At 38.9% G+C, this 26,281-nt stretch overlaps 1 protein-coding gene and 2 long non-coding RNA genes across 6 annotated transcripts in view; 1 reads left to right on the top strand and 2 right to left on the bottom strand.

The window, feature by feature from the left end:
* The window catches only part of asph (aspartate beta-hydroxylase), a 36,260-nt gene extending 19,952 nt beyond the window's left edge, over positions 1–16,308 (bottom strand). The window contains exons 1-4 of one of the 4 annotated variants that reach the window (XM_084732375.1): positions 16,122–16,308; positions 5,770–5,931; positions 3,922–3,966; positions 2,355–2,423 (exon numbers count right to left, since the gene is read on the bottom strand). In XM_084732375.1, coding sequence (XP_084588501.1) covers positions 2,355–2,423; positions 3,922–3,966; positions 5,770–5,931; positions 16,122–16,161 — 316 coding nt within the window. In that variant the 5' untranslated portion in view covers positions 16,162–16,308. Of the gene's footprint in view, positions 1–2,354; positions 2,424–3,921; positions 3,967–5,769; positions 5,932–7,744; positions 7,956–16,121 lie in introns of those variants that run through there. The other 3 variants (XM_084732374.1, XM_084732376.1, XM_084732377.1) reach the window with 3 other exon arrangements.
* Positions 16,309–21,300: 4,992 nt separating this feature from the next.
* LOC146318398 (uncharacterized) lies at positions 21,301–23,668 on the top strand. Its single transcript, XR_014771655.1, has 3 exons — positions 21,301–21,889; positions 22,853–22,998; positions 23,202–23,668. It is a non-coding gene; the product is annotated as an uncharacterized LOC146318398 (long non-coding RNA).
* On the bottom strand, positions 23,202–24,990 carry LOC146318397 (uncharacterized). The gene is made up of 2 exons (XR_014771656.1): positions 24,875–24,990; positions 23,202–23,464 (listed from the first exon to the last, which is right to left on the bottom strand). It is a non-coding gene; the product is annotated as an uncharacterized LOC146318397 (long non-coding RNA).
* Positions 24,991–26,281: the final 1,291 nt, after the last annotated feature.

The raw sequence follows: 26,281 nt of genomic DNA, 5'->3' as shown, positions 1-26,281 counted from the left end.
ACTTCATTACTGTGCTAAAAATGTTTTAATGTTTAATTATTTTGCACTGATCAACTATTTAAGTGTGTTTTAGTGCATATAAAATATTTATGCTAATTAAAAATACCAAGTTAAAGAAAGACAGGCTCAACAAAAGCAAGAGTGTGAAAAAGAGGATGATGGGGAGTTTAAAAAGGTATTAAATGAAGGTGTAAGTCTGGGAGCATGCACTATAATTCCACGAAGCAAAAACAATTTGTTACAGCTAATTTTAGTAGGGACAGTAGAGACATGGATGATAGATTGCAGTGGGACAGAAAGGCTGGAGGTGGGCTGGGCAAAAAGAAGCACCTTTCTCAAGAAGGCTGAACTGAGAATGAAGACTGCAAGCAGCTTCTGCAAGTACTAGACAGTTTGAGCTACGATTTCTGTGTGTAATCCTAAATGCATCTCTTAAGAGCAACAAAATGTACGCAAGAACACAAATATCCAAATCAGTTGGATCAGACCTTAATTGACTTTACCCTGCCAGCTACCTCATACAAAGTCTGTATAATGTCCGATTGAGCCCATGTGTGAATAGAGCACATCATTGTCCAGAGAATTCATAGCAGACAACTGGATGTTAACTTTTCTATCATGCGACTAGCATGAAACCAGAAGAATACAAATATCTGAAGAAGAAAAGGGGGATTTACCAAAAAAGAGAGATGACCAGAGTCTGGAACTTCTGTCTATCAGGGCTGATGATAAAATGGTGAGACAAAGTCATAGAACAGCAGGATTTCTGTGACTTCCACAACAAACTTTGGCCAAACCTAAATGAAGCATTTCCAGTAGGTGACAGGCAATATCCTGTTGAGTATTTTGTGTGAAAGGACTAATTTCACACAAGATCTGGACCAGATTGTTCAGACAAGCTATGCATGAGTGTGCATTGTGTCAAGGACATAATCCTCAAGATCCTCACCAGCCTCCACATAAAAATTTTATGAATGAAGACAACTAATGCCTGTCTGCCTTAAGAGCCAGAGAACTGCAACAGTTTTACTAGGCACAAAATAATTAAAGATAGAATATAAAATGTTCAGGTTCTTGAAGAGTCTATGCAACTTGTCATGCTAAGTTCAAAATTTTGACTCTTCTGTTGGAATTCAGCCATTTGAATACCGCTGTAGTCCAACATGTCAAAACTAGTGTATACCATTCAGTAAGTTTGGGAGTTACACAAAAAAGAAGCTGAGCCTTTATAAAACCATGCAACATGCAGCACACATCACCTGGGGAATAAGAGCACTGAAAACAACTGGGAACTAAAAGGTATTTCATCAAGCTCCCAGCTGTCTTGAATGGTTCAGGGTTCCCATTTACCCCTTTTCCACCAACATGAACAGGTTCCATTCTATTTGTGCACCTAATTTAGAACCATTTGAAGCATTTCAACGAAAAATAATTTGGTTTGGAACCCAAAAAGTTGGTTACCAGCTAGAAAGCAACAAATGTTTTCCTTAGGAACCTAAGATTGATTACATTGGCTCCATTCAAAACTGGTGGAAATGTGAGCTGGTTTGCTAGAAAGCACCAACGTTCTAAGAATCTCGAACAGAACCTGTTAAAGAACCAGAGCTAATTTGGTGGAAAAAGAATAACAGAGGTGAAATGTTCTAAAAACTAAACCACTATAACATATGGGTGTCATCCCAACAATAATGAAAGAGAAAAAAAAAACAGAACACATCTATAGGAAATCAATGGAGTGGTGCGTGTAAGAGGGTTGTTGCCATCAACTTCCCTATTAGGCAACTGAAGTCCTCAGGTGCTTTAAAAGTTGCCTTAATTTAACAGGTTGTTTCATAAACCTCAGTGGTTTGTTATAGCCCTAATACAGAGCACCTATCTTCTTATGTAGAAGCCTAAGCTTTAGGGAGCTTTGGGATCCTAGACCAATTAAAACTTTAGTACTCTGCCAGGGAAAGAGACGAAAGTGTTTTTTGGATAACAAATTCAAAACTTCAGAGGTACTACGGTCATAAGTGTTTGGGAAGCTTTTCTGCCGATTTCATTGAGAAGATTGTCTTTATGGTAACAAACAATCAGATATATAATTATCAGTCATGCAAAAGAAACCCAAATTGCCATTTAATGTAATCAGCAAACATAAAACACACTATTAGTGGCCTGCAGAAATGTTAGAAGACAGAATAAACCAGTACTGACAGTACCATGACTGTGGGGAAACCATGTACTTTGTCACTAATAATGCATTGAAAACTTTCAGATGTTTGATTTGAGACAAATCTATTTCCTTTGTTCACATTCTGCAAGACACTGATAGCAACCACTAACAGTTGTAAATTACAGATAAATCAACTTGCCTAGCAGAACTTTAGCATCTTCGACATCAAAATCACCATCGCCATCTGTGTCGTATGCCACCAGTTTACCTACAGCAGCAACAAACATATATGTAGACTTACTGTTTGTTCTCACGGGAACTAGGAAGACACAAAGATCACTGTACATGTACATGCATCATTCAACACAGACAGACACTTAAAGAAATGCACCAAGCTTGCAGGACAGTGGCCAGTAATTCCCTTCTGCCTCTCATCATAAAGTGTGTTTAGCTTTAAAAAAAAAAAAAAAAATCTATCTTTGCTGTCCTTATGTAAACGGGTAGGCTGGCCATTCTGACAAATCAGCTAAAAGCTTGGTGTGTTCCTTTAAATGTGAGGATAATTGGACATGGTGAGACGAGGTGGGTAAAACAGGAAATGTCAACAGTCAGGGATTATTTAACAAGAATGTCTAGAAATAAAACTAAAGATGGAACTGATTCAATCCAATATCTCTGTAGGGACTCTTTCCATAATGCTGTCAGACATCAGAACAACAATCTGAGCCTCTAGGTGGCAAAACAACAAGTTTTGGAGGAGGTACAGGGCAGAACTCCCTGTAAGGATTACATTGCAGCCTGCTTTCTGGTTGGCAGCAGCAATGGTCTCACTCAACAGTGAAACAATTTTAAAAATTGTTGTTCCCATTTGTCACTTAAACATTTAAACAGGGGGAAATGGTCCAGGTTGGAAAAATAACAGTTATCCTTTAATTTTTATGATGTATATATCAAAGCTCCTGAATTTGTCTGCAAGCTACATAGTAACTGGAACACGGAAGACAGGAAGGACATGAGGACAGAGAGACAGAAGCCCTGGATCTAAAGTAATTGAAGAAAGGTTTGTTTAAGATCAGTGCAGTAGATTCTTCATATGTTCCAGCTGACCAAGAAAGACCACTTCAGCAATTTAACCAGGAGGCTGTCTTGATATTTTTAACATGACTTATGCAAAGTTCACCAATTCCTTCACTTTTTCTGTCTTGCTTGTTGAAGACCACATTTGCAAAGTATTTTATTTCAAAACAATTAAACAATTTTTTTCTTTTTGTGAAACAATGACAAAACTAAGTTCTATTAAGATATGTGCAGCCTACTGAACGCTGACTGTTGAATACTATCAGTAAATGAATATTTCACTTAATTGTGAATAAATCTATAACAGTTTTTGTTATCATATGAATGGTAAGCTTGACTGCAAAAGTCAAGTCTTCAGAAGAAAAGACGATGGAGAAAATGCAGTCTTGGGTGTTTTGAAAAGTAGTCCATAATGTGCATGTTGAAATATCATACATTCCAGTTACATGGTCTTTTGAGACATGCTTAGTTTAATGAGTACACAGACCAGAAAACAATAAGGTCTGTGTGCAGCACAGCTTCACAAATCTGGAGAATTTATTGCCTTCATTTTTTAGATCCAGGGCTCTGAGGAAAGTGTGTAAGGAAGTAATGGAAAGGTCTCAAGAGCACAACAACAACAACATAATACAACAATCATTCATGTTAATACAGGGTGTGAGAGAAGTATGCCTTGTGATTTTTTTTACCTTGCAAGGCCTCAGACAGGTTAATTTGTAAGCCCTTAGCCTTGTCTGCATGCAAACACAAAACATACATATTGGAACAATAGCAAGATTAAGAAATAACAGAACAGATTCATAATTCATACATTAATAGTAGATCACTACATAGACAAGAATGTTCAACATTAATCATTAGGAGGTTAAGTTTGGTGACAGACAGTATTCTGTGATCAAAGACACAGACATGCATCAAACAGCTCATCTCAGTAAAGCAGACAGATTGTTAATGAATAGTTGCAGTATAAATTGTGGTCCACATGCCAAAGACCAGTGAGAAAGCAATGTTTGCATTTTTTTTTGGAGAGTCAAATATGTGTTGTAATGTATAGGGGTATCACAATTCTCAAAATCAATGATTTGATTTGATTTTCAGTTTAAACTTTTTTTCAGCACTGATGTCATTGTTAGACTATTGATTCTTGATTTGTGAAGATCAACAGATCATTTGTTTTATATCCTGACAACTGTCATTTACATTTTCAAATTCTTTAAAAAGACAAACTACATGGTACCAAGAGTGACATACCTCCATATTTTTGTATTTGAAATGTACCACACTGAGGCCATATAGTCAAGATTTAAATCAGTCAATACATAATACACGTTAAACAAGGAACAGTTACAAGATGGCAGAAGGGTACTTTACAAATGCAGTTTGATTTTTCTCAACTGTAAAAAGCCACTAGCCCTCCTTAAGGAAGGTGGTCTTGTGTGTAACCTGAACCCTAATATGTCACATAGACCAGCAGGTTTGTGGAAAGTGAGTCTCTCCTGCTGCCTGCATGTTGTCACAGTGCTTCATACTTTCAGAGGTTGTTGAGTTACTGTAGTCAGCAATAACGTGGCTAGATGAGCATAATATTTACTGAAAGGCTGTGTGTTGTGTTCAGCGTCAGAAGAGAAATGAAGTCCCTGCCTCTTCCTGCATTCTTCACAGTAGAGTTGTGTGAAATGCCGCTTACCACAGATACCAGAAACACTGAATTAGTTGCTGGATGACTGCTGGTCAATCAAAGAATTGAATGTCCAACTCCAGCAGTGCCAAGTGCAGCTTTGGGCTTACAGTAAGCTATGCTGTGTCATCCTTAAATGTTGCTTGTTTTTCTCTTTTGGATATGGAAACCAATATGGGAGTAGCCAATCCTGCTTTAATTACTGAAACTGAAAGCTCATTTCAGTAATTTACAACTTCATATTAATATTGTCACACCCCTGGTAATTTATGTAATCTTATAAAAACACTTATGAATTTACAATCAAAGGTGACAAAAGTGATGGTACATGTACAAGCTATGCTTTTTATATATTGACACGTCTATCCATAGTCTGAGTACACAATCATAGACCTCAACAGCACAACATTTGCAATTTATTTAAATGAACTGTTCTCAAAGCATTTCATCTTCATTTGATTTGACTGACTCCTGTCTGCAGGCATTTTAGTGGCTGACTTGCAGTCTATTTTCTTAAGTATTTGGTTTTAAGCAAGTGTTGATCAGCCGAGTAAGAAAGATGGAGCACTGAAGTACTGAAGTCAGGTTGGTGATGACTGCTGATCTGATATTAGTGCTCTGATATGAATGGTAAATATCATGGTTAGACTGGTTCTTACTCAGGGTGGAAGTTTGCCTCAGCGACACATGAAAGGTGCATGTGTTCATAAAGAGACTATATAGAAGCATGTGAAGCCGAAAGCCCAACTAGCTGTTACCACACCTTTCCAGCAAGGCGAATGAGGTGGAAAGGAGTACAGGAAGGAAGTAAACATTCAGCCAGCTAAATGCAGGTGCATGTGTTGCACCATGTACTCACCAAGGACTCCCTGATAGTCGACCAGGTCGAAGTAGACCACAGCTACAGATGTCCAGACACCAAGCAGGGCCAGAACGATGAACCAGGTGAAGAAGCTGCCGCTGCTGGACCCAGAGTCGGCCTTCTTCCCGTTCTTGTTGGCTGATTGGGGTTTGGTACCATCTGCAACCCAAAGACAGACATATGTCAGGTTCGCATTCTGCACTCAAAAAAGTGATTTTACTATCAACTGAAGATTTTTATTTGCCGTTCAGAACTGGATAGAAAGTTAATGTTAGTTTCATCATCATTTCTCTGTAAGGAACACAGTAAGGACACATTTTAAACCTAATAAAACTCTTCAGCTTTGCAGTGTTAAGACTAACTTCTGACAAAAGTGCACACAATCACAATCATAGCAACTTAGTGGTGTAGTGTAACAGTCTGTAGACTCATCCCTAACCAGTCAGTAAAGGATGCTGTACGCCCTGCAAAACAAATAATTACTGTGAAATTAGCCTGACACACTAATTATGACTGCAACTTTGCACTGGGCTGAACATAAAAGCTGCTGGAACTCGCACCTGAGAATTTATGGACAACTGTCTTTTAGGCAAACCATGGTAGTTGGGTTAGTTGGCAGATGTCAAGCCATTATAGTGCATGTTATCAGTATGATGAGCGCAAACTGGTCAAAACAGGTCAATTTTTAGACCCATCCATGCCTTCCAAATATGACTAGGCAAAGAAAGTGCTAGGTGGGCGTACAAACTACACAGGGACATTAAGATACTTTGTGATGTTATATTTTTACAGTCAAATCTGGGCAAATGTGTTGGGAATCATATGTCATCTGCTGTATCTGCACTTAATCCCTCAGAATTGGCTCTGGGGAAAGGAGCAGAGGCGACAGAAACAGAAAAATAAATGACATACAAGAAGCTATTCCGGGAGTGTCGATGACATCCCACAATGCATGATGGGAGAAAATAGTGGCAGAGAGAATGAACAGGTGTTGGAAGTCCGCTGCATGGTGCTAGGTCAAACACAGACACACTCAAAGAGCATAGTTCAAAGTCCTCACATAGACTGTATATTTTAATACCTTACTAACACTGTATATGACCACTGCATACACAGATAGAGACAAACTGTTAATTATGAACACAAGCATTCACCATTAGACCTGCAACAATTAACTGATTAGGTGTCAACTATGAAATTAATTGCCAAATATTTTATTATTGATTGATCAGTTGGAATAATTAGTTGCAGGGCTATTTACACTGATACATTAGCTTAATACTGAGAGCAAAGTTACAGTAAGACCATTACAGTTCAGTCACACAACTTAAAATTCATTGACCACTTGAAATGAATGCAAGTCTATTAAAGTCTTCATCATCTTGGGGAATCCTTTTGTTTCTTATCCAACCCAGAGTCAGCTGAGATTATCAATAGCAGCTTTGTTTTAGTATTTCTATTACAGAGATCTGTCTGTTCAGTGTTTAGCACAAATACTCGAGCAAGAGGAATACGGTATGCTGTATCAACCCTATTCTGGATTCATCTTAATGTGGACAACAGGTGCAACTTGAAGTTAAAATACTAAATAACCTAACCTCAATGTTACAGAACTTAAGAATCTCTTAATCCCATCACTTGTTACATATATCTATCAAAATATATGTAGTACAGTATAACATGGTCATAATTTAGGATGCGTTTATGCACTACTGACAGGACACTCACTATGCTAACAAGACAGAAAACTAATACACAACCAGTAAGTTGAGATCTTGGCTCCCAGACATAAAAACTGTTGGTTCAGGGTTATAGACCTGCTCTCAGACATGCAAGAAGTACTCTTTTTGATCAATTCCTCACTCAATCCTTCACCTTGCAACCAAACAACCAGGCCCACACAATGACCTCCACACTCCTTTGCCCTTCCCGGCTCTCTAGTCTGAAGCCCTTGAACAGAGGCTTTCCTCACCTTGCATTTCCCCAGCTATCGCCGTGACGACAGGAGGGGTGGCAGACTCCACCAGGGTCGCTGGATCACCCATCCCTGCCGACTGACGGCCTTGCTTGCCAACTAACTGAGTAAGAGGTTAACTGGCTACAAAGACAGCATGCAGTCCCAGCTAAGGGAAGGGGGTAGCTCTGCCTCCTGCACTCACCTCCTCTCTGCCCCTCTTTTGTCCCTCCCCTCTTTCTCTATTGACTGGTTTTCTTTCTCTTGCTCATCTGTCAGTAATCCTTGCTCTCTGTCACTTTTTTCTCTCTCAGCCTGATATGGCTCTGGAGGTCAAAGACAGCTATTTATAGTGCTATTAGACCAGCTGGCCCTGACACAGAGTGAGGGAAGAAAAGGCTAACTGGCAGGCATTGCCAGCTTTAAAAGGACTGCCCCCTTTCCTCTGCCTGATCTGGAGTATTTTAGTCATATTTCACTTGATTTCACAGAAATAAATGACCACTTTCCTAGTATCTGTGTCAACAACTGAGATTAAAAAAATAAGGTATTTGTGATGTACAAAAGATGTTTTTCCACTACATCTTACAACTGACTCAAATCCACTCACGCTTGACACTTCTGCTTCATTTTCCACTGTAGATAGTATCCCCTCACTGTAGACAGAGCAGATCATTATAACGACACTATTCCAGCCGTTGGGAAACAGCACACACACAGGTGCTCTGGCCTTGAGAGACTGCAGCCTTTATTCACTGACAAATTGAAACCTACACTATACGTTTCCTGCCAGCTTGACAACTTCACTGCTCACCTTTTCCTCACATTCACCAGCACTCTTTGTTGTCAAGCATGCAAGCAAAAGCAAGCAACACTCACTACAAACAAAAAAAAGGTGGGTTTAGGTAATACAGACTTACACAAAATTAAAAACTGATCTGTGGGAATCTGAATTTTGACAAACAGATAAAACACAAGTCTGTGGGAAATAATGAACAGACTCAAGAGATGTCAACACCCCTGGGTATTGCTGGAGAATCCTGTTTTGTTGTCAAGTTCCCCCCGCCCCCATAAAAACAGTTAAATCTGATGAATATTTTTCAACTAATCTGCAATTCTTTTCTTAATTTCCCAATTATCAGAAAACTAAAAGATATCAAAGTATCACTGAGCATTGGCTGATGTCATTAAATATCTTGTTCTGTCTAACCAACAGTCCAGCTGGTTGGAAAAAACACATTTACTACACAATGTAAGAAAAGTGAATTCTAGCATTCAAGAACCTGGAACCATTATTATTACAAGAGTTGCCAGTTAATTTTACTCTGACTGCAACTCTAAACACAAGAAGTGAGCAGATTTGAAGAAAAACTAATATCACTCCAAGGAGCAATAAATGACATTTTTGTGATGTACTGCACAAGATTTTCTTACGATATCATTGAACTTAAAGGTTAGGAGTAGGTTCTCAATACTGATCTTAAAAGGTACCACTTCCTAGTTGGTCCAAATCTAAAGGTAAATCTGTTTGTTTTTTTATTTAAAAGTTATAGCTCATTTACAGGGTTATGCATTTTTTATCTGATCATTTCTCAGTTGCTTTATGAACATGAACCTCTTCTACAGGCAAAATTATTGGTTACATATCAACATGTATAAAATTTGGTCCTATACACACTGACGATTGCATAACATCTTCACCACCTTACAGCTATGTCAGCAATTTATACAACCGTTTTGGGGCCTGGGGCATTTACAACCCTACACCATTTCACTCATTAACATAGCAGAGGAGGGGGTATGAGGGGCGTGACTGAACATTTCTGTGCTCTGCAGGTGATACACACAAACTTGCTCACACACAAACATTCACATGAGCTTCAACTCTCACAAAAAAGTAAAAAAATGCACACCAATATGGCCCTGAGATTAAATCAACTAACAGAGAGCAATTTTATTATTGACATGCTGAGTCCTCTCTTAAACCTTGGCTTATGAGAGAAAAGTCAGTGGTTTTTACCAACAGCCACGTGCACAGCCATGAGCATTAGGGATTGGCAGATTGCACTGTTTGCATAGCAATACTTTCTGCTCATCTCTCATCTGCCATATGCTACAACAGTGTTATTGTCACTACAAAATACGACAAAGGGCTGATACTGTTACTGAAGACAATACCTGTATGGTGACGTGTTTGACATAGCAAGAAATTCAAGTTTACACATTGAGGTCATTGTCATTTCAACACTAACATAATGAATAGGAGACTGAATAAGAATAGGGTTTGGTTGGGTTCTTGTTCTTCTCCTTCCAACTAGGGATGGGTATTGGTACTCAATACTTGTACTGTATCGGCTGAGATAACCAAGTACCAAGTAGTACCAAAACTTCTCCAGTCAAATGACACCTGCATTTGGTCCTTTTTGTACCCAGATCTAGAGAAAAATGACAAGAACGAGAGCCAATTACAGCAAGTGTTCAATTTCACGCTGCATGTGATTGGCCCACAACCTATACAATCTGGTGTGGTGAAGTTGAGCGCGGTGCATTTGAGTTGGCAGTTCTGCTTGCCAAGATGCCACTAAAATGTTCAAAAATATGGCTGAACTGCACAACTGTGGCATTGGATTAAAACAAAGGCCTAATGATGGGTATTGAATTAAGTAGAAAACAGATATCAAATTAACTACTATTGGTATGTTTATTTCTTAAAACCATACCCAGCCCTATTCTTATATACTGGACTGAAGTCCGTTAAACTGCAAACACAAAGGCTAGATACAGAAAACTACATAATCCCATGAAGGCCTGCTGTCTTAATTGAGACTAATTTCAAAACTCCCACACTAATCACAATACCCCTACAAACCTATACCGACACCGTCTAGTATGGACACATCTCACACACATGCAAAAAAATATCCAAACCATCCACACACACACCAAAAAAATACTGCTGTTCAGAAACCATGCCATAACATACCTATTTGTTCTTCTATGCAGTCCATTCTCCTATGATCGCAGCAGCTAACTTACACACATGCACCCACACACACACACGTAAACTCTTCTTTCCCAAACGGAAAACTCTCTCAGCTCAGTCTCTCCTGTGAAGCACAGTACACATTGTTCAGCCTGAGCAACTCCTCTTAAGTCTTATGTAAGGGCTGCTGTGCACCGCCTTCAGACTTACTTCTCTTGCCTCTGGCTTTTAAGGCGTGTGCGTGCTCATGCGCATCCACACACAAACATGCAGGTTTGTATACCTTTGGGGATATTCCACTCGCATTCTCTAAGCTTTGACGCTGCTGACTAAATGCTGACCTCTGACCCTTAACTGACTTTAAAACAGTAGTTTAGAAAGAGAGAGAGCCAGTTCTCCATTAGGGAGAAATGAAGAAATGAGAAACACACCCACACCTTTTAGGCTATGTTAATGGAATCAATATGTTAAGAGTCGGCTGCTGCAAGTACATTTCTGATAGGAACAGCTCAGCTAAATCGATCTTAAAATATGTGGATGACAGATGGCTACTACACCCACTTCTTTAGCGCAGCACTTTACAGTGGACCTGGCTGATTCAATGGTATGGCGCTGGGATCTGTGATGGTGCACAGTGCATTCCAATGATGGAGGCTGTCATCTGGGCCTGACAAAGAGGGCAGGAAACAAATTCCGTGCCCGGCATTGTTGTGAGAAATCCCCAGAAAGTCACTAGTATTAGCTGGAGCTGTTGTTTGTTGAGCTAACGTCAAGCTAATTAAATTCTATCATTGGTTCACTGCAAACGTGCTGGTCAAACACAGCATGCTAGTTTCAGATTTTTTTTTCCAGATGTTCACAATTTCAAACCTGTTTCCAACAGCAGTGAGGACATTTTTTTTTTATTTTATAACTTTGGTAGACTACTGGACTTGTAATTATCATGCCCCATTTCTTATGATTATACACTAACATGGCAACAGAAAACTGGTTTCTGACTTCCTGGCTGGCATCCAATAAAATCATAGACTATATGGGGATCCCTTATCCCTTACTGTAGCTCCAGTAAAATGTTTGATTCTAAACAATAGTCACTAGCTCTGTCACCATCAGTGTATTTTTATGCACATTTTAGAGAACGTTGATGGAAACAAGTAAATTTGAATTAACTTGCTCAATTCTGCAAATTTTTTAAGTGCACTTAATGTGTTTTGTTCCTTTTTTGCTTAACAGTAAATTGGCTTACACCATGTCCTTCCTGAAAATGGGCATCCAACTATCACATCACATTGCATGCACTCTGTCAATTAATCTGTTTAATATGCACTTCTGCCATGTAATCAAACCACATACCTATCAGCTATGTTCTTAAATTCAGACTGGAGACAGAATTGCACAAGATTTGAGTGAGTACATTTCCTACACTTGTACTTGTTAAAAAAGAAAACGTATGTTGTGATATTTAGACATTCCTTCTCTGAAAAGGACATACGATACAACCAACAGCAAGTAGGTTGTTATTGGTGATGGCATTTACCTTGATACCTTCAACTTTTTTGGTTTGTTTGCTTGCAATTCGGTTAAGTTTTCGATACGTTTGGATAGAAACAAAGCTACGATAGACTAGCAACCAAGGAAACAAAAATGCTGCTTTATACCAACTTCCTTGCACTGATTGCAAGTAGAAGCTCAACTAGTCTGTTGTCTCCCATTCCTACAAATTCTTGTTCAGAGTTATAGCAGCTTTCAAAATATTCTGATCCCAATTTCTTCACAGCAAAGTAGGATAACAATTAAATCCAGCATGCCATGTTCTCCCCTAATCTCAAAATTAAGAATCATCTGATAAGCTTGATGATGACCAAAAACAGATTTTAATAGGGTTTGGTTAAAGCATCCCAGAGGATTTGAAAACCCTGTACAGAGATATATAAAGTATCAAGTCTCTAAAACACTATACTCCTGCAACAGCAGTTATGTCATAACTTAGTCCCTGACACAAATACACACACAGCATTGCATTTTCATGCAAGGTTACATGGTAATAACTTCATCTACATGGTGCAAGTTTTAAAGAAAGAAAACATTCTGCAAATTCAAAGAACACATCACAGCATCACACCAGACCCAGAGGAACAGACAAAGCTGTTACCATTTCAGTTCTGTATACTTCTCAGCCCTTTGATGGGGGGAGGAGAACACCTGGGAGATTGAAATGACACATTATGTAGAAAATACTTGACAAGGAAAACTGGTAAGTGGGTGAAAAAGGAAGCTCTGTTTCAAGTAAAATGTTTATGTACATACATACACACACACACACACACACACACACACACATACATATAAAAATACTCACATATATACCGGTATATATATTTGAATTTCAAAAGAACTCTCCTAAGGATGACAAAAAGATAAACCCCTTCTCATGTATTCTCAGGGATCCACGATTCAATCAATCATATGATTAGTATGCTTTGAGATGAACTATTTAGTGGCATATTCACTGTTTACAGTCTCCTTTCAGGCTTGACTGAGAGCCAAAATCAATATTTGATAAGCCACTTTGAGTGTTTGATCATGTGATGTAACTCAAATAAATACAGGCAAAGTGCAGAGGGCTTTCTTGCTCTGTCAGTTGTGGCTTAGCTAATCCACTACAGCTCCAAAAATCAGCCCACTTTGATTTGTATCTGGTGCAAATGGCATGAAATTACAAGTCTCTGACAGGGAACAGATAAAAGTTAGGACATTTCCCTACAGGCATTACAGCACTGAACTGAGTCAAGAATCTGCATTTGACAGGGCTCTATTTATATTTAGAATCTAGAATAATCTGCAATGATTAATTGATTAGTTGCAAACTAGTAAATTAATCACCTTCTATATAACATTAAACTAGGGCTGCAACTAATGCTTATTTTCATTTGGAGTTATTTTTCTTGATTAATGGACCTTTTTTCACAAAGCCCAAGACCATGTATTCAGATGTCTTGATTTGTCCACAACCTAAAGATATTCTGGTTATTTTCATAGTAAAGAAACCACAAGATTCACATTTGAGAAGCTGAAAACAGAGGATTCTGCCATTTTAAACAAAAATGATTCAAAACAATTAATTGATTATCCAAACAGTTGGAGACTAATTTAACAGTCGACAAATAATTGCAGCTCCACAGTAAACTGGATATATTTGGGTTGTGGATAAAATAAGACATTTGAGGATGAAATTTTGGGCTTTAGTAAACAACAATCAACATTTTTCACCACTGTTTTGACACTTTATTGACTTAATTTATGAATTAATCAAGAAAACTATCGACAGATTAAACAGTAATGAAAATAATTGTTAATTGCAGCCTCATAAGCATCCACCCATTCTAATGTGTGACAATCCAATCTGAAGCTTTCAAAACTGCACTCTGTTATCAGCCACTGTACTTTTGACCTACTTGGCTACAAGTCTCACAGATACATGCAGCTAATGGTCATTATGTATCCTTGTAAATATAGTGCTAGGGTGTTTGGGAACACTCTATAGTTGCACGTTTGAAGCATTGGTTGAATGTGGGCTTTATGATCCATAAATATAAAATATCTAATGTATTAACCAATAACTATGTTTAATTCAATATATTCCAATGATAGAAAATGAGAATCTTTATTCAAAGACCAGCCTTCCTTCATATTTCAGATCCATTGTATTTGCTTCATTGTGATCACCAGCACAGCTGAACCACACATACAGTACAGTAAGCACATGCATGCATATGGACTGTGGTGGGCGGGGCTAGAAAAAAGACACGACAAAAACTGAACATTTTGTTCCCTGGGTTTCCTAACGTTACACTGCCTTTTGATCTGCAACTATACACCCTACAGATCAAGCTGCAATCACCAGACTATAAGAAAGATATATTTTTAAGTTGCAATACATCTGTTTGCCACAACTTTGAGCTCTCCATTCATTCATTTGGAGGTTAGTGTATGATGCCATGTATATCAGCATCAACAAACGCAGCCAAAAAGTTTATATAAATCATATTAATTCACTACTTTTAAAAGTATTTTATTGTTTCCTGTGGTAACTTTTCAGTCTTGTTGTTTTGCTGTAGTGTTTACTATGAAAGCCCTGTGCAGTCGGTAGAGGACAGAGTGTACTCAAAGTTGCAGCACACTTGCCTCCTATAGTTTGTATCAACATACACAATATTGGCTCCCTCATCTACCCACAGCCACGTGTCAGCATGGGATTGAACGTTACTGCTACCTCATTTATTGAGATTTAAGTACAGTAAAACAAAATGAAAAATACGTGTTCCAGTTACCCTCACCAGCAGCTTTACAGCTAAATATCAGTATATCGTTATTATATCACTACTATCTAAGCAGGACACTATTTTAGGAGCAAACGGACGCAGCGCTGAGTTTGTTTTATGGATTTAAGATAACGTCGCACATTGGCCGCGTGCCATGCATTTAAACATTAGTAACATTGCACTATATTTGACTGCGGCCGCGCGCGACGCTTTTCACAATAGAGCTTACACAACAACAGACCTATGGATGTGAGGAGATGTATGGGGTGCGGGTAGACTAGGAGACCCCGAGAGCCACGTATAACCCCACCCACCGCTTCTCAAAATGACACGTGAGCATTTAGAAGAGACTCGACAAAATTGGGGGCGGGGTGCCTCGCGCCCCGGGGTGCACGCATACGCAGCCTGGTACAGCTTGATGTGTTTAACCAGAGAAGCTGGCGACGACTGGGGCCTGCACAAATTCGTGGTTAGCGTTCAGCTACAGGGGCCTGCAGACAGAGAGGGATATAAGCCCGCACGACTAGGCTAACGTTATCTGTCGCGTGCGAGGCGAGCCGGTGTTCCGCCGTAATCCCACGAGCTGGAGTCGCCATGGTCCACCAGGCTGGACACAGCCGGGATAAACAGCTGGTGTGTCGCTAAGCGGCAGCGTTAATGCTGCAACAATGCTGTTTAATTCATTACGTAGTGAAGGCAGTGATGTGAGCTGGTGTTGCGTCTTGCTAATATATCATTATATGGGCAAGTTGAAGGCGAAGCTACGTTGAGTTAATTCGTGGCGCCGTTGGCAGCCCTGTGCGGAAAAGACTACAAGCATGGCTTAAATAATAAAGTGTTTACATGCTCTATAAAACCAGCTTAATACGGCTAAACCAACTGACTTGCACAGAGCAGCCAACACGTCGGCACCATTTTCTAGAGCTAAATTAACCTAGCTAGCCAGGACGAGGGCCCTGAATGAAATAACAGCTTGACACCCGATTAACTTTGAAAGGCCTGCTGCCAGTGAAAGCTGAAGGTTGCGACGCATCGTCCACACCACTGCAACCCACGGTAGAATGAGAAAGAAAGGAAAGCTGTAACGCACCTTTGCCTTTCATCACTTTGGCATTTTTCTTTGAAGCCATGGCGAATCTCTGGTAGCAGGACTGGTAGACCTCTGGAAGAGTGGAAGAGGGACCGGAGCGACTGAAGGCTGTACTTCTAGCAGTAAAAAGAAAATCAAAATTTCTTCTCCTGCCTCATAAAACTCCGAACCATGGAAACCCCGTCCACTTTGGGACGGACAACTCATTCAACTAATGATAAGCTTGCTACACAACAATGGGCGGGATGGGAGGATTTTCAGACCAATGGGATTCGAGAGGCGTTGAGCTTATTCAACCGTGTGGATAGTCTTTATCTTTGCCCCGCCCCCTCCTCTCCTCTGGAACGTGGCAAGATGGTAGCTCCCCTGGCATCGCGGAGTTTCTCTTTTTTTCTCCTCCCACACCTCTTTTTTAAGTTAAATCTCAAAAATATCAACACAGAAACGTGTCACAACGACAGCATACACATCTCTGAGCTTCTCACTTGACAGAGGACACAATTCAGTCGGTTTTTCAGAATTAAAACCACCATTTCGATATTATTTTAAATCCCAGTCATTTGATGTAAAGTCGTCTTTATATGGTTTTACTCTATATGCTAAATTTATGGAATAATACACAACTTTGCATAGGATTTAAATTTAAAAAATGTCTTTGTTTCCCTGTGAACACAATGAACTGTGGTTTTATACTGTGATTTTTGCCTGCAAATCAGGGACTGCGAATGCATAGGGTTACCACTGGCCAAGTGTATATGACAAAAGAGGCCTGCAGCTTTGTGCCCGTCAAAATTCCAAATTTACTTCATAGGTATGTTTCACCGCATACTTTCTGGCTTGTCATATTAATAATATATGTCAATGATAACATTAACAGCTGTGTGGCATTCAAGGATGAAACTGGAGCAGCTACATGAAAATTCAGCCATAGATCATTTGCAGTATTCACTTGTACATCTGTGCTTTTCCAACTTTCAAAGTATCCTCAATTAATGAAACAACAAAAGTCTGTTGTTGATCATAATTCAAGCAGTTTATTCTCTATTTATTCTAGAAGCACAGTCATTTTCTTTGTCAGGAATACATTTTTTAAACAACCAAAAGATTATTTTTATGTACACCTAAGGTATGTTAAAGGTCAAGTTTCTTAATGCTGGCTTGCAGTAATGTGCTGAAATGTCCACACCACAAGGTAATATCAAAACCTTATAATTTTTAACTTTGATCTCTACCCCAAATTAATGCTCACAGTTTGTAATGGTGTATCTGGTCCACTGGTTCACATGAGCTGACAATGATTATATGTATGACCCATTCTTGAGAATTGAGATAAGGTATTAATACCAGCACTCTAATTCCAATTTTTTTGATTTCTTAAACTTCCTCTGTGCCAGAAAACACCTTGTCCCAGACAAGAATTCACAACGTCAAACATTTCAAAAATGTGTTAAATGCCTTCAAAATCTAAAAGTCACAATACCTATTGATGACAGGGGTTTAAAAATATGTTATTATAATCATCTTTGTTTTGAAATCGATTTTTTATGGTGTGAATGTTGGCCCTTCACACTTATTTCTCAGATTTCTGTCAACTCTGTCAGAATTTAACAAAAACATGATTTAATCAGGCATAAAAAGGTTTAGCTATACCCTGAGAACCCCTATCTTACTCCCTGGTAAACGTCCTATATTTTGACAAATTTATTAAATGATATTGCTATCAAATGTGTCTCGACCATAACACGTCAACTCTGTAGCTCTTTTAAATAAAAATAAAATAGTTATGCTTTAAATTTTGTATTTCGATTAGCATGAAGGGAACTTTAAAAAATAAAATCTCAGCTCACTACGACTATGCTGTGAAATGAAAAATGTAACATTTTGTCTGTAAGACTCAGTAAGACATCAACTCTATACATTTAATAAAAAAAAAAAAATCAAGGTTTAATAACCAAGAGTTTGATGTTTTAAAAAATATTTTCCAGCATTATTGAAGAGTAAAAATCAAAACCCCTCAAAACACTATTTTGTCCCAGTTCTCAAGAATATGAGTGTAATATATTTGGTTCCATGAGGTAACCTACAGAAACTTTATAGGCATCCTTCACTCAAACATACACACACACACACACACACACACACACACACACACACACACACACACACACACACACACAATATGTATACCTTCTGCAGAACATCACTTACATGTATGTGATTCAGAAACATGTACTGTAAATGTGTTTGCACTTTTACAACATTCACAACTAGTTGTGTAACTATCCCCACACAAATCCTCCTGCAGAGCGCTGACCATTTGGTTATCTCACAGAAAACAGGGCCCCATGGTGTGTGCATGTGGGAGGGTGTGTGCTGTGAAAAGGACAGTTGTTCTTACATACTGTATGTATGGGTGAGTGACTGAGGAGAGCTTTGTGCTGACCTAATCACTGCATGGAGAGTAGATCAGAGGAGTGATCTAATCATCTGAATAGAATATCATTTGCATGATGGGTGTGTGTGTGTTTGGTGTTTTGTGTCACTCACAAGTAAACTGTACAAACGCAGGAAGTTACAAATGATTATAGCAACATTGTGTCCTATGAATCCAGTTCAAATAACCTCCAATTAATCACTGGTGTATGTGTGGGTGACACAGTGTTGCAGTGATTAACACTGCTGGTTCACAGCAACATGGTTCTGAGTTTGAACCTGGGCCTTTCTGTGCTGCATTTGAATGTTCTCCCCATGACTGTGTGGTTTTCCTTTGGGTTCTCCAGCTTCCTCAAAGACTGGGAAACTACTTATCTATTGTCTGTTGTGTGCAACTGAATCAACCAGAGGACAAAGCCTAGCGATGTTATGTGCTGTGGAGAACAAAAGGGATATTTATTTTCTAATACCAAACTTTAGACTACCTTTCATCATTGGTAACATGTCCCACATTGTCCCACTCAGACACACTCTAACCCACATTTGGTTTGTTGGGATCTGGTCACCTTATTCCTCCCACAGTCCAAAGTAGTCCCGGTGCCACGAGGGGTCTTAAGGGGGCTTAGCCCTCTCTGTTGGATTTTTGCCCTCTCTGTTTAAGCTTGAATTGTCTGCTAGGAAAATAGCAAGAATATTAGTCAAGATGCATGTGACTGTCGCTTAGCTGCTGTTTCAAGAGAGAGAAAGCTGAGCAGCAATTTGCAAACAGCCTTTTCTGTGCACCTCCCAGACATCCTGAAAAATTCAGGACAGTCACAAATTTCAAGGAATTGTCCCGAATCCTGTTCTGTTTGCCCCAAAAATGAACCGTTGTAGTAAGAGATAACATGAACAAGCTAAAACGAGAGCTCTCTGTAATAGTGACATGTTTTCACTTGTTTATTGCACAATACAGGGTATCATAAAAAAAAAACATAACAATAACAGATTATTGATGTAATTCAACCTGTTTTCAACTGGATGATGGAGTGTAGTTGCCACTGTGGGAGGAGTCTGTGGTAAAAATATCCACAAAAATGTGCTTATGAGTTTAATGACGATCTTACCTGCTGAAAAGACGTTTAAAATGAATGTAACATACCCGTTACCTGTTTGTAATGGTTCATGCTTCCTGAAAACAAAACACTGTGCCTCATAGCATCCTCAGAGTCTATAACTCATCTTCATTCATCAATATTAAGAACAAATTACCAGAGTTAGTCCCCTCATGATTTTTAACTGCCCCCTCAGTCACTTCATCCTGGCATCTGGCCAGTGTCGCCAGATTGGGCTGTTTTCCGCCCATTTGGGCTGTTTTGGGTGGCATTGTGCGGGTTAAAATGGGCTTGGGCAAGCTTGGTTTTTTACATACAATAGAAAATGCAATATATTAAAAATATATTGAGAAATTCTATTCCTTGGTTACATGAACACATTCAGTCACTCAGTACAACTTTGATATGAAAGAATTTTTATTCATTCTGCTGAGAGGAGATCTGCATCTCAAATCTGCATTTTGATTACAGAAAGCACTTGTAACTTTACAACAAGTTTACAATGCAACCTTCTATCTTTGTTCTTGTCTACTTGTGTGCACTTAAATTGTTGTTTTAACAATATCTCCTATTGAAAATATGAGCCACAATACTATTGCTACTGCTTTTAAATTAATTTTTATATTGTTTATTATAGATAATATTTAGGCATTTTTTTTTATCAGTTTGTGCAAATCTTAAAGCAATTATTGGGCTAGAAAACATCAAACCAATCTGGCAGCACAGCCCCCAGCCTGGTCCAAAGAGATCCAAGTTAGGTTAACTGGCGACTCTAAATTGCACATAGGTGTGAATGTGAGCGTGAATGGCTGTTTGTCTCTGAGTCCTGTTCTGAACTGGCCCTGTGACGAACCCCACCTATGGAGGGATTATGAGACAATGGGCCCCTGGGCACAGACATGGAAAAGATCCCCCAGGACCCCAGCCCTCCTATATAGGAGGAACACACCCACACTTGAGTGTCTCTTGTGATGTGTCGATTGTAGTTGTTTTTTTTGTCTCTTAGTCGTTTGACAACGCAGTGAGCATTTTACCACTGAAAAGACTTTTAAATAATTACTGTGATCACAGATGAACAGATGTTAACAATAGGTTCAAAAGTAAAGGTTTTTCACTAGTAAACTATTTGAAGACATTGATTGAACGTTCATATTCAGATCATATTTTACTGAGATTTTCAACAGTAAAAATTGTCATCCTCTACAATGTGCAAATAATAACCTCATCACATTTGAAGAATCTACATCCAAAATGTCTGAGTTGAAAGCCAGAAAAAAATTGCCTCACTTAAGACTCAATTGGCAGTTGTCTGGCTGAAAGTCCTGTGTTTAACCCACTCACCCACTACATCTTCCTCTCTTTTTAGATTTTTTGTCAGTCTTTATATAATGTCCCAGTGCCCACATCCCAGGATCTATGTAACCAATACACCCAATTACTTGGACATGCGTGTTCAGCTACAGCAAGAAGGGCAGTTTCTTTATTTTATATGATGAGCTTCTCTACAATGTCCTGGGTGCCTTCCAGTTCATATTTATGGCACTTTATATGAAACAATAAATGCTTTGAAATTACAGTACGTCCTCATGTGGACCACATTTCACCTACCAGTGAAATATGACTTAAAGGGGACATATTATGCAAAATGCACTTTTTCAAGGTTTTCCAGTGAAAATATGTGTCCCCGGCCTGCCTTCAGACTCCCCTGATATGAGAACAATCCTCTCTCTCCCTCTTTTGCTTGCTCCACCTTTCATTGAATGTCGGCCAAAACGCTCCGTTTAGATTTGTGCCCGGCTATGACGTCATAGCCGGGCAAGCGCCTCCTCTGAGCCGGAGACACTCCCTGTGCTGCCTGTCTGTGCCGCCCACTGAAAACCTACGAGTCCGCCTCCCGGTCGCCATTTTTTTCTCCGTAAACTACACAGGCAAACTGAGATGTTGAAGGCACAAGGAAAGCACAACAAGTCCTCTGTTGTTGGCTGCAGGAACGAGCACAAATGTCTGCATTTACTCCCGTCATCTGACCCACAGAAGACCCAGTGGATTAATTTATTAATTTTATTTTTAAGTAAAATGTCCTCACAACACCGGTAAAGTGTTGCGTGTGTGTGCGGGTGCTAACCATTTTACTTCGGACTGCTTCTTCATCGACGGTCGGTACAAAGCAGGATTTACTTCAAGACCGAAGCTCAAGGATGGATCAGTACCGACTGTGACATAACTGCAGACATGGCAGCGGTAAGTTTTATCATCTTTATGCTGCTTTACTGTGTATTTAGCCCCTCATCCTGCCGTTAGCATCGCGGCTAATATGTGTAGCATCTACTGTGTGCTCACACGCTGGAGTATAATACTGAGGGAGAGTCAAGATAATCTGAACGTTAAGCCTCATATGAAGCCAGTTAACTAAACAGAATAGTACGTTGGATGCTGGTGACTGTTTTCCATGTCAGTTTTTGTGTGACTTCATGCTACTGGGTTTGTGTTATCGGCTCTGTTGTTATGGACGCTTCCTCTCTCCTCTGCCTGCTGTGTAGCTTAGATTAGCATCAAGCTGCTAACTATCTCATACCTGAAATGTGTAGCTACCTGCTGCAAAATCAAGCCGAGAAACTTGAATTCAGACTAAATCAGGCGTTGTGATTAGCGCAGGTATGCAGTTGTGTTTATCTGTGCTTAGAATGTAAGAACCAAAATAATCAGAAAATAAGTTTAATTTCTCCGGTTCAACAGCTTCCTCACCAACATCACCCCCTCCTCTATTCAGTGTTTACGGTGCTTCAACACTGATGCGCTAAAGGACAACAGTACACTAAGAGTAGTCCTGCATTACATTACAAACAACACAGTGGGGGTGCAGGACATGCAGGAGGAGGAGAGGGACACGTCCATAATGACGACTGTTTTGCTTTGATATCAATACAATTCATAAAATCATGTGACTACTCACTTTTTACTCACAAAAACGGCATAATAACAATGACAAAGTCACACACATCAGCTGTTATTATAAATATATTAGGCAATAGCAGTGTATGATTGCATATATTGTCTCAGTGGCATTTGAAAGACTCTTGGTGTTTCCATTTCTTGGAATGCTGTGCAGGTAAATGAAAGTGTGGTTACATTTAATTTGTAAAAAATACTTACTGTTGTTCATTATTTACATCTTTGATTTTCTCTGTACTGCTGTACTTTCAGACTCTGCCTGGCTGTCATGTATTACAGTGAACCTGCTGACAAACCACACATCACATCTGGTGGAGACCAACTCTTCAAAGTGCACTTCCCAAAGACCATGAGAGGAGCCTGTAGAACAAAACCAGTGAAGACTGAGCCCATGTTTTGTAAGTGTTACATTCTTTTATTTGTAACTAAAATTAAGTTATGTACATGTTGTATTTACTGTATCACTGTAACAGTTGTTGTAAAGGTTTCAACAAAAAAAAGAAATAAAATAGAAAATTAATAGCTTATATAAATACACACATAAACATAATGCACTGACTTTTTTGAAGTTTAAACAAAATCTTTCTGTAATATTGCACAGGATATGTGGCCGACTTAATGGACCCCATCTTTGAGAAAGTGTTTCCGGACCCGGTGCCAGACAGGGATGAAGATCCAGAGGACATGAGTCCACAGTATGAGGAGCCAGACAAGGAGAAGGTCATCGCCAGCTGTGTGTCCTGGTTCAACTAAGAGGAGGTCTGAATCCAACATAGAGGCCCTGGGCGTCAGGAAACGTGGTGCGAATCCTAAGAACCAGACAGGCTTTGACAAGGAGTGACGAGGAAACCTATAGGCTGATACCTGTAACAAATGAAACATATGGAAAAGATGTCCAGTTAACAGTTTAGCCTCAAAAACATCAATCTTTGATGTGTCAAAGTTTTTTTTTTTCAAATGGATTCAGTGAATCTTTCAGTTTACTGTCATGGATGATAGGTACATCATTTGACATGTTATACGATGTGATATATGCAATTCAATAAATGCCTCACAGTATGTGTAAAACTTGTGTCTTGTGAAGTCATGTTTAATATGAACAGTATCTGTTTATTTTGGGGTGTGCTTCTCCATTCATGGTGTTAAGTGAACACTGTAATGTTATGCCAACTTAAGTAATGTAAAGCAAACTGTAAAAAATCTGACATATTTATCTTCATAAATACAACTAACAATATTGTGAAAATCTTTTCTGTCAGTGTCATGAAATAAACCCTGACAGGATGATGCAGGACCCTGACACAAAACAGAGGGTCTTACTTCATTCTGAAGAGGTTTATTTTACAATACTGACCTGCTCACTGTACATTATCCTGCTCAATATACAATGACTTATCACAATCAGAATCAGATATACTTTATCAATCCCAGGAGGGAAATTGGGTGTTGTTACAGTTAAACTTATTCAAGGAAGACTGGAATATAAGTTATACATATATTTCTACAAATATAAGCATATAGAATATAGAAATTAAGATAAAAATATTCTGTAGAGATAAAGCTTTTAAGAAATAAAAATAAAATATTAGTTAACGTGCATTGTGAATTAAACTATATACAACAGTAGAAAAAAAACTAAGACGTGTAAGAATATGTAAACATATGCATTTGTATGTAAGTGATGTACAACAATATATACAACAGTGGTACACATACTAGTGTAAAACAGTATGCTGAAGATAGGGACAAGTGTTATAGGATACATGTATTATAATAAGAGTATTGGTTGATTTAAATGCTCATATAAATAAATTCATCCAGAGTCTATTCTAAGATTTGTTGTGAGCATATCCACAAAATTTAGAAACATGTAAATATTTCAACAAAATATTAGGCCTATGAAATTCAAACCTGAAAGACATTAGACAAGCTGTGATGGATGAGCAGGAAGCTTTGGCAAATGTCAAATACATAATATAGGAACAGGTAAATTGTTGCACATTATGTGGAGACAGCACAGTGTAGTTTACAAACCACTGCACACAGCCTTGACGTCTGAAAACTGATGATAAAATGATAATAAATTATACAGACAGACTGAAACTATATACACACATTATAATGTCGCTTATTCGCCAAAATTTCCCTCAATAATGAACAAGCGGAGTGAGCTACAGTTAGCATTAGCTACCGAGCTAGTTACATTTTAACGTTGTACCAACACACACATCGACTAACTGTAAAGTATCAAGACACACAAAGTTGTAGACTTACCATTCAGACACGTCCGGCAACATCCGCAGTGTTTGAATTTCTACAGGAGCCTCCGTCTGGATCAAAATTAGATGTTTAAAATCTACCGCGTCTGACAGCAGCCATGTCCGTCATGGGTTCAGCGTAAACATAGCAGGCAGGACCGGCTGATTCAAGCCACGCCCACCACCAGAGAGGGGCGCGACTAGTCACAGCTCATTTGCATTTAAAGCTACAGGCACAGAAACAGCTCGTTTTGAGAGAGGCTGAAATAGAGGGGTATAAAGACACACTGATCTGCATGATCCGAGTGGTGTTTTATGAAACAAACTTCGAAAGCATGTTTTGAGGACCTCTGAGACTTATAAAAACTTATCAGAAAGGGGCATAATATGAGACCTTTAAGTGAAATACCTTCACTCTGTTCAGTATCATCTCTCTTTAACAAAGCATATTATCAAAATGATTTGTGTTATGTGACATGTTGATGTGTTCTACAATTTAGTTGGTTGACAGAGGTGGGAAGTAACTAAGTACAAATACTTAATTCTTGTACTTAAGTTGATTTTTTTTAAGTATCTGTACTGTACTTGAGTATTTTTTTCTGTCAACTTTTTACTTTTACTCCCTACATTTTCCCCTTCTGTACTACTGTATTCCTACATGAAACTGCTCACAACAAGTTCTGTGGATTATTATGAGTAACTGTGTCTGGAAAGAGATGGATAAAAAGCTCTACAGGTCAGAGGAAAAATGTGTATTTTTGATTTTAGGGTGAACTGTCCCTTTAAGTCAACAGTGACTTTTTAAATTATTTTGGCCTATGACAAATTATTATTATTTTCATGATTAACATGAATTGTCTTTGATTGTGAATCACATAAGTGATTGGTCTGTAATAGGGTGGGGGTCAACAACATCTATGTTTGCAGCCTGGGCTCCTGGAGAGCACACCAAACATACAGAGCTTTACAAGGATCCTATGTATGAACTGTGAAGTAAAACAATAAGAAACCACACACAGAATACACCCACCCACTGCAGTTTAACAGGTAAAGCTGTCTGTTGCATTGTGTCCCCTAATGCATCAGACAGACGGCTCAAAGCGGCACAGACCTCTCACCTTGATCACTATCTGCTGGGTGGTGGGCAGGGGTTGGGTGCAGAGTCTGCAGGGCAAAAGTCAGAGTGAGACTTTTACACACTGGAAAAGATGTTTGGGGTGGTGGACAAGTCTTTGAAGTTCTTTGAAGAAAATCAGAGGTGGTGAAAGTCCACACAGTCTGTACTCAAATAGAGGTACAGACAGTTGTGTAAAAAAGGCTCTAGTAAGTACTGCTTTAACTTCTTTACTGTAGTAAAAGTGAAATAGTACAGGCTCTAAAATGTACTCCAAATATAAAAGTAAAAAGTTTTCCTCTGAAGGAC

This window comes from Lutjanus erythropterus, chromosome 12 (assembly GCF_056507025.1).
Source record: "Lutjanus erythropterus isolate fLutEry1 chromosome 12, fLutEry1.hap2, whole genome shotgun sequence".
Classification (NCBI taxonomy): Eukaryota; Metazoa; Chordata; class Actinopteri; order Lutjaniformes; family Lutjanidae; genus Lutjanus; species Lutjanus erythropterus.
This window is presented reverse-complemented; position numbering and strand designations above follow the sequence as displayed.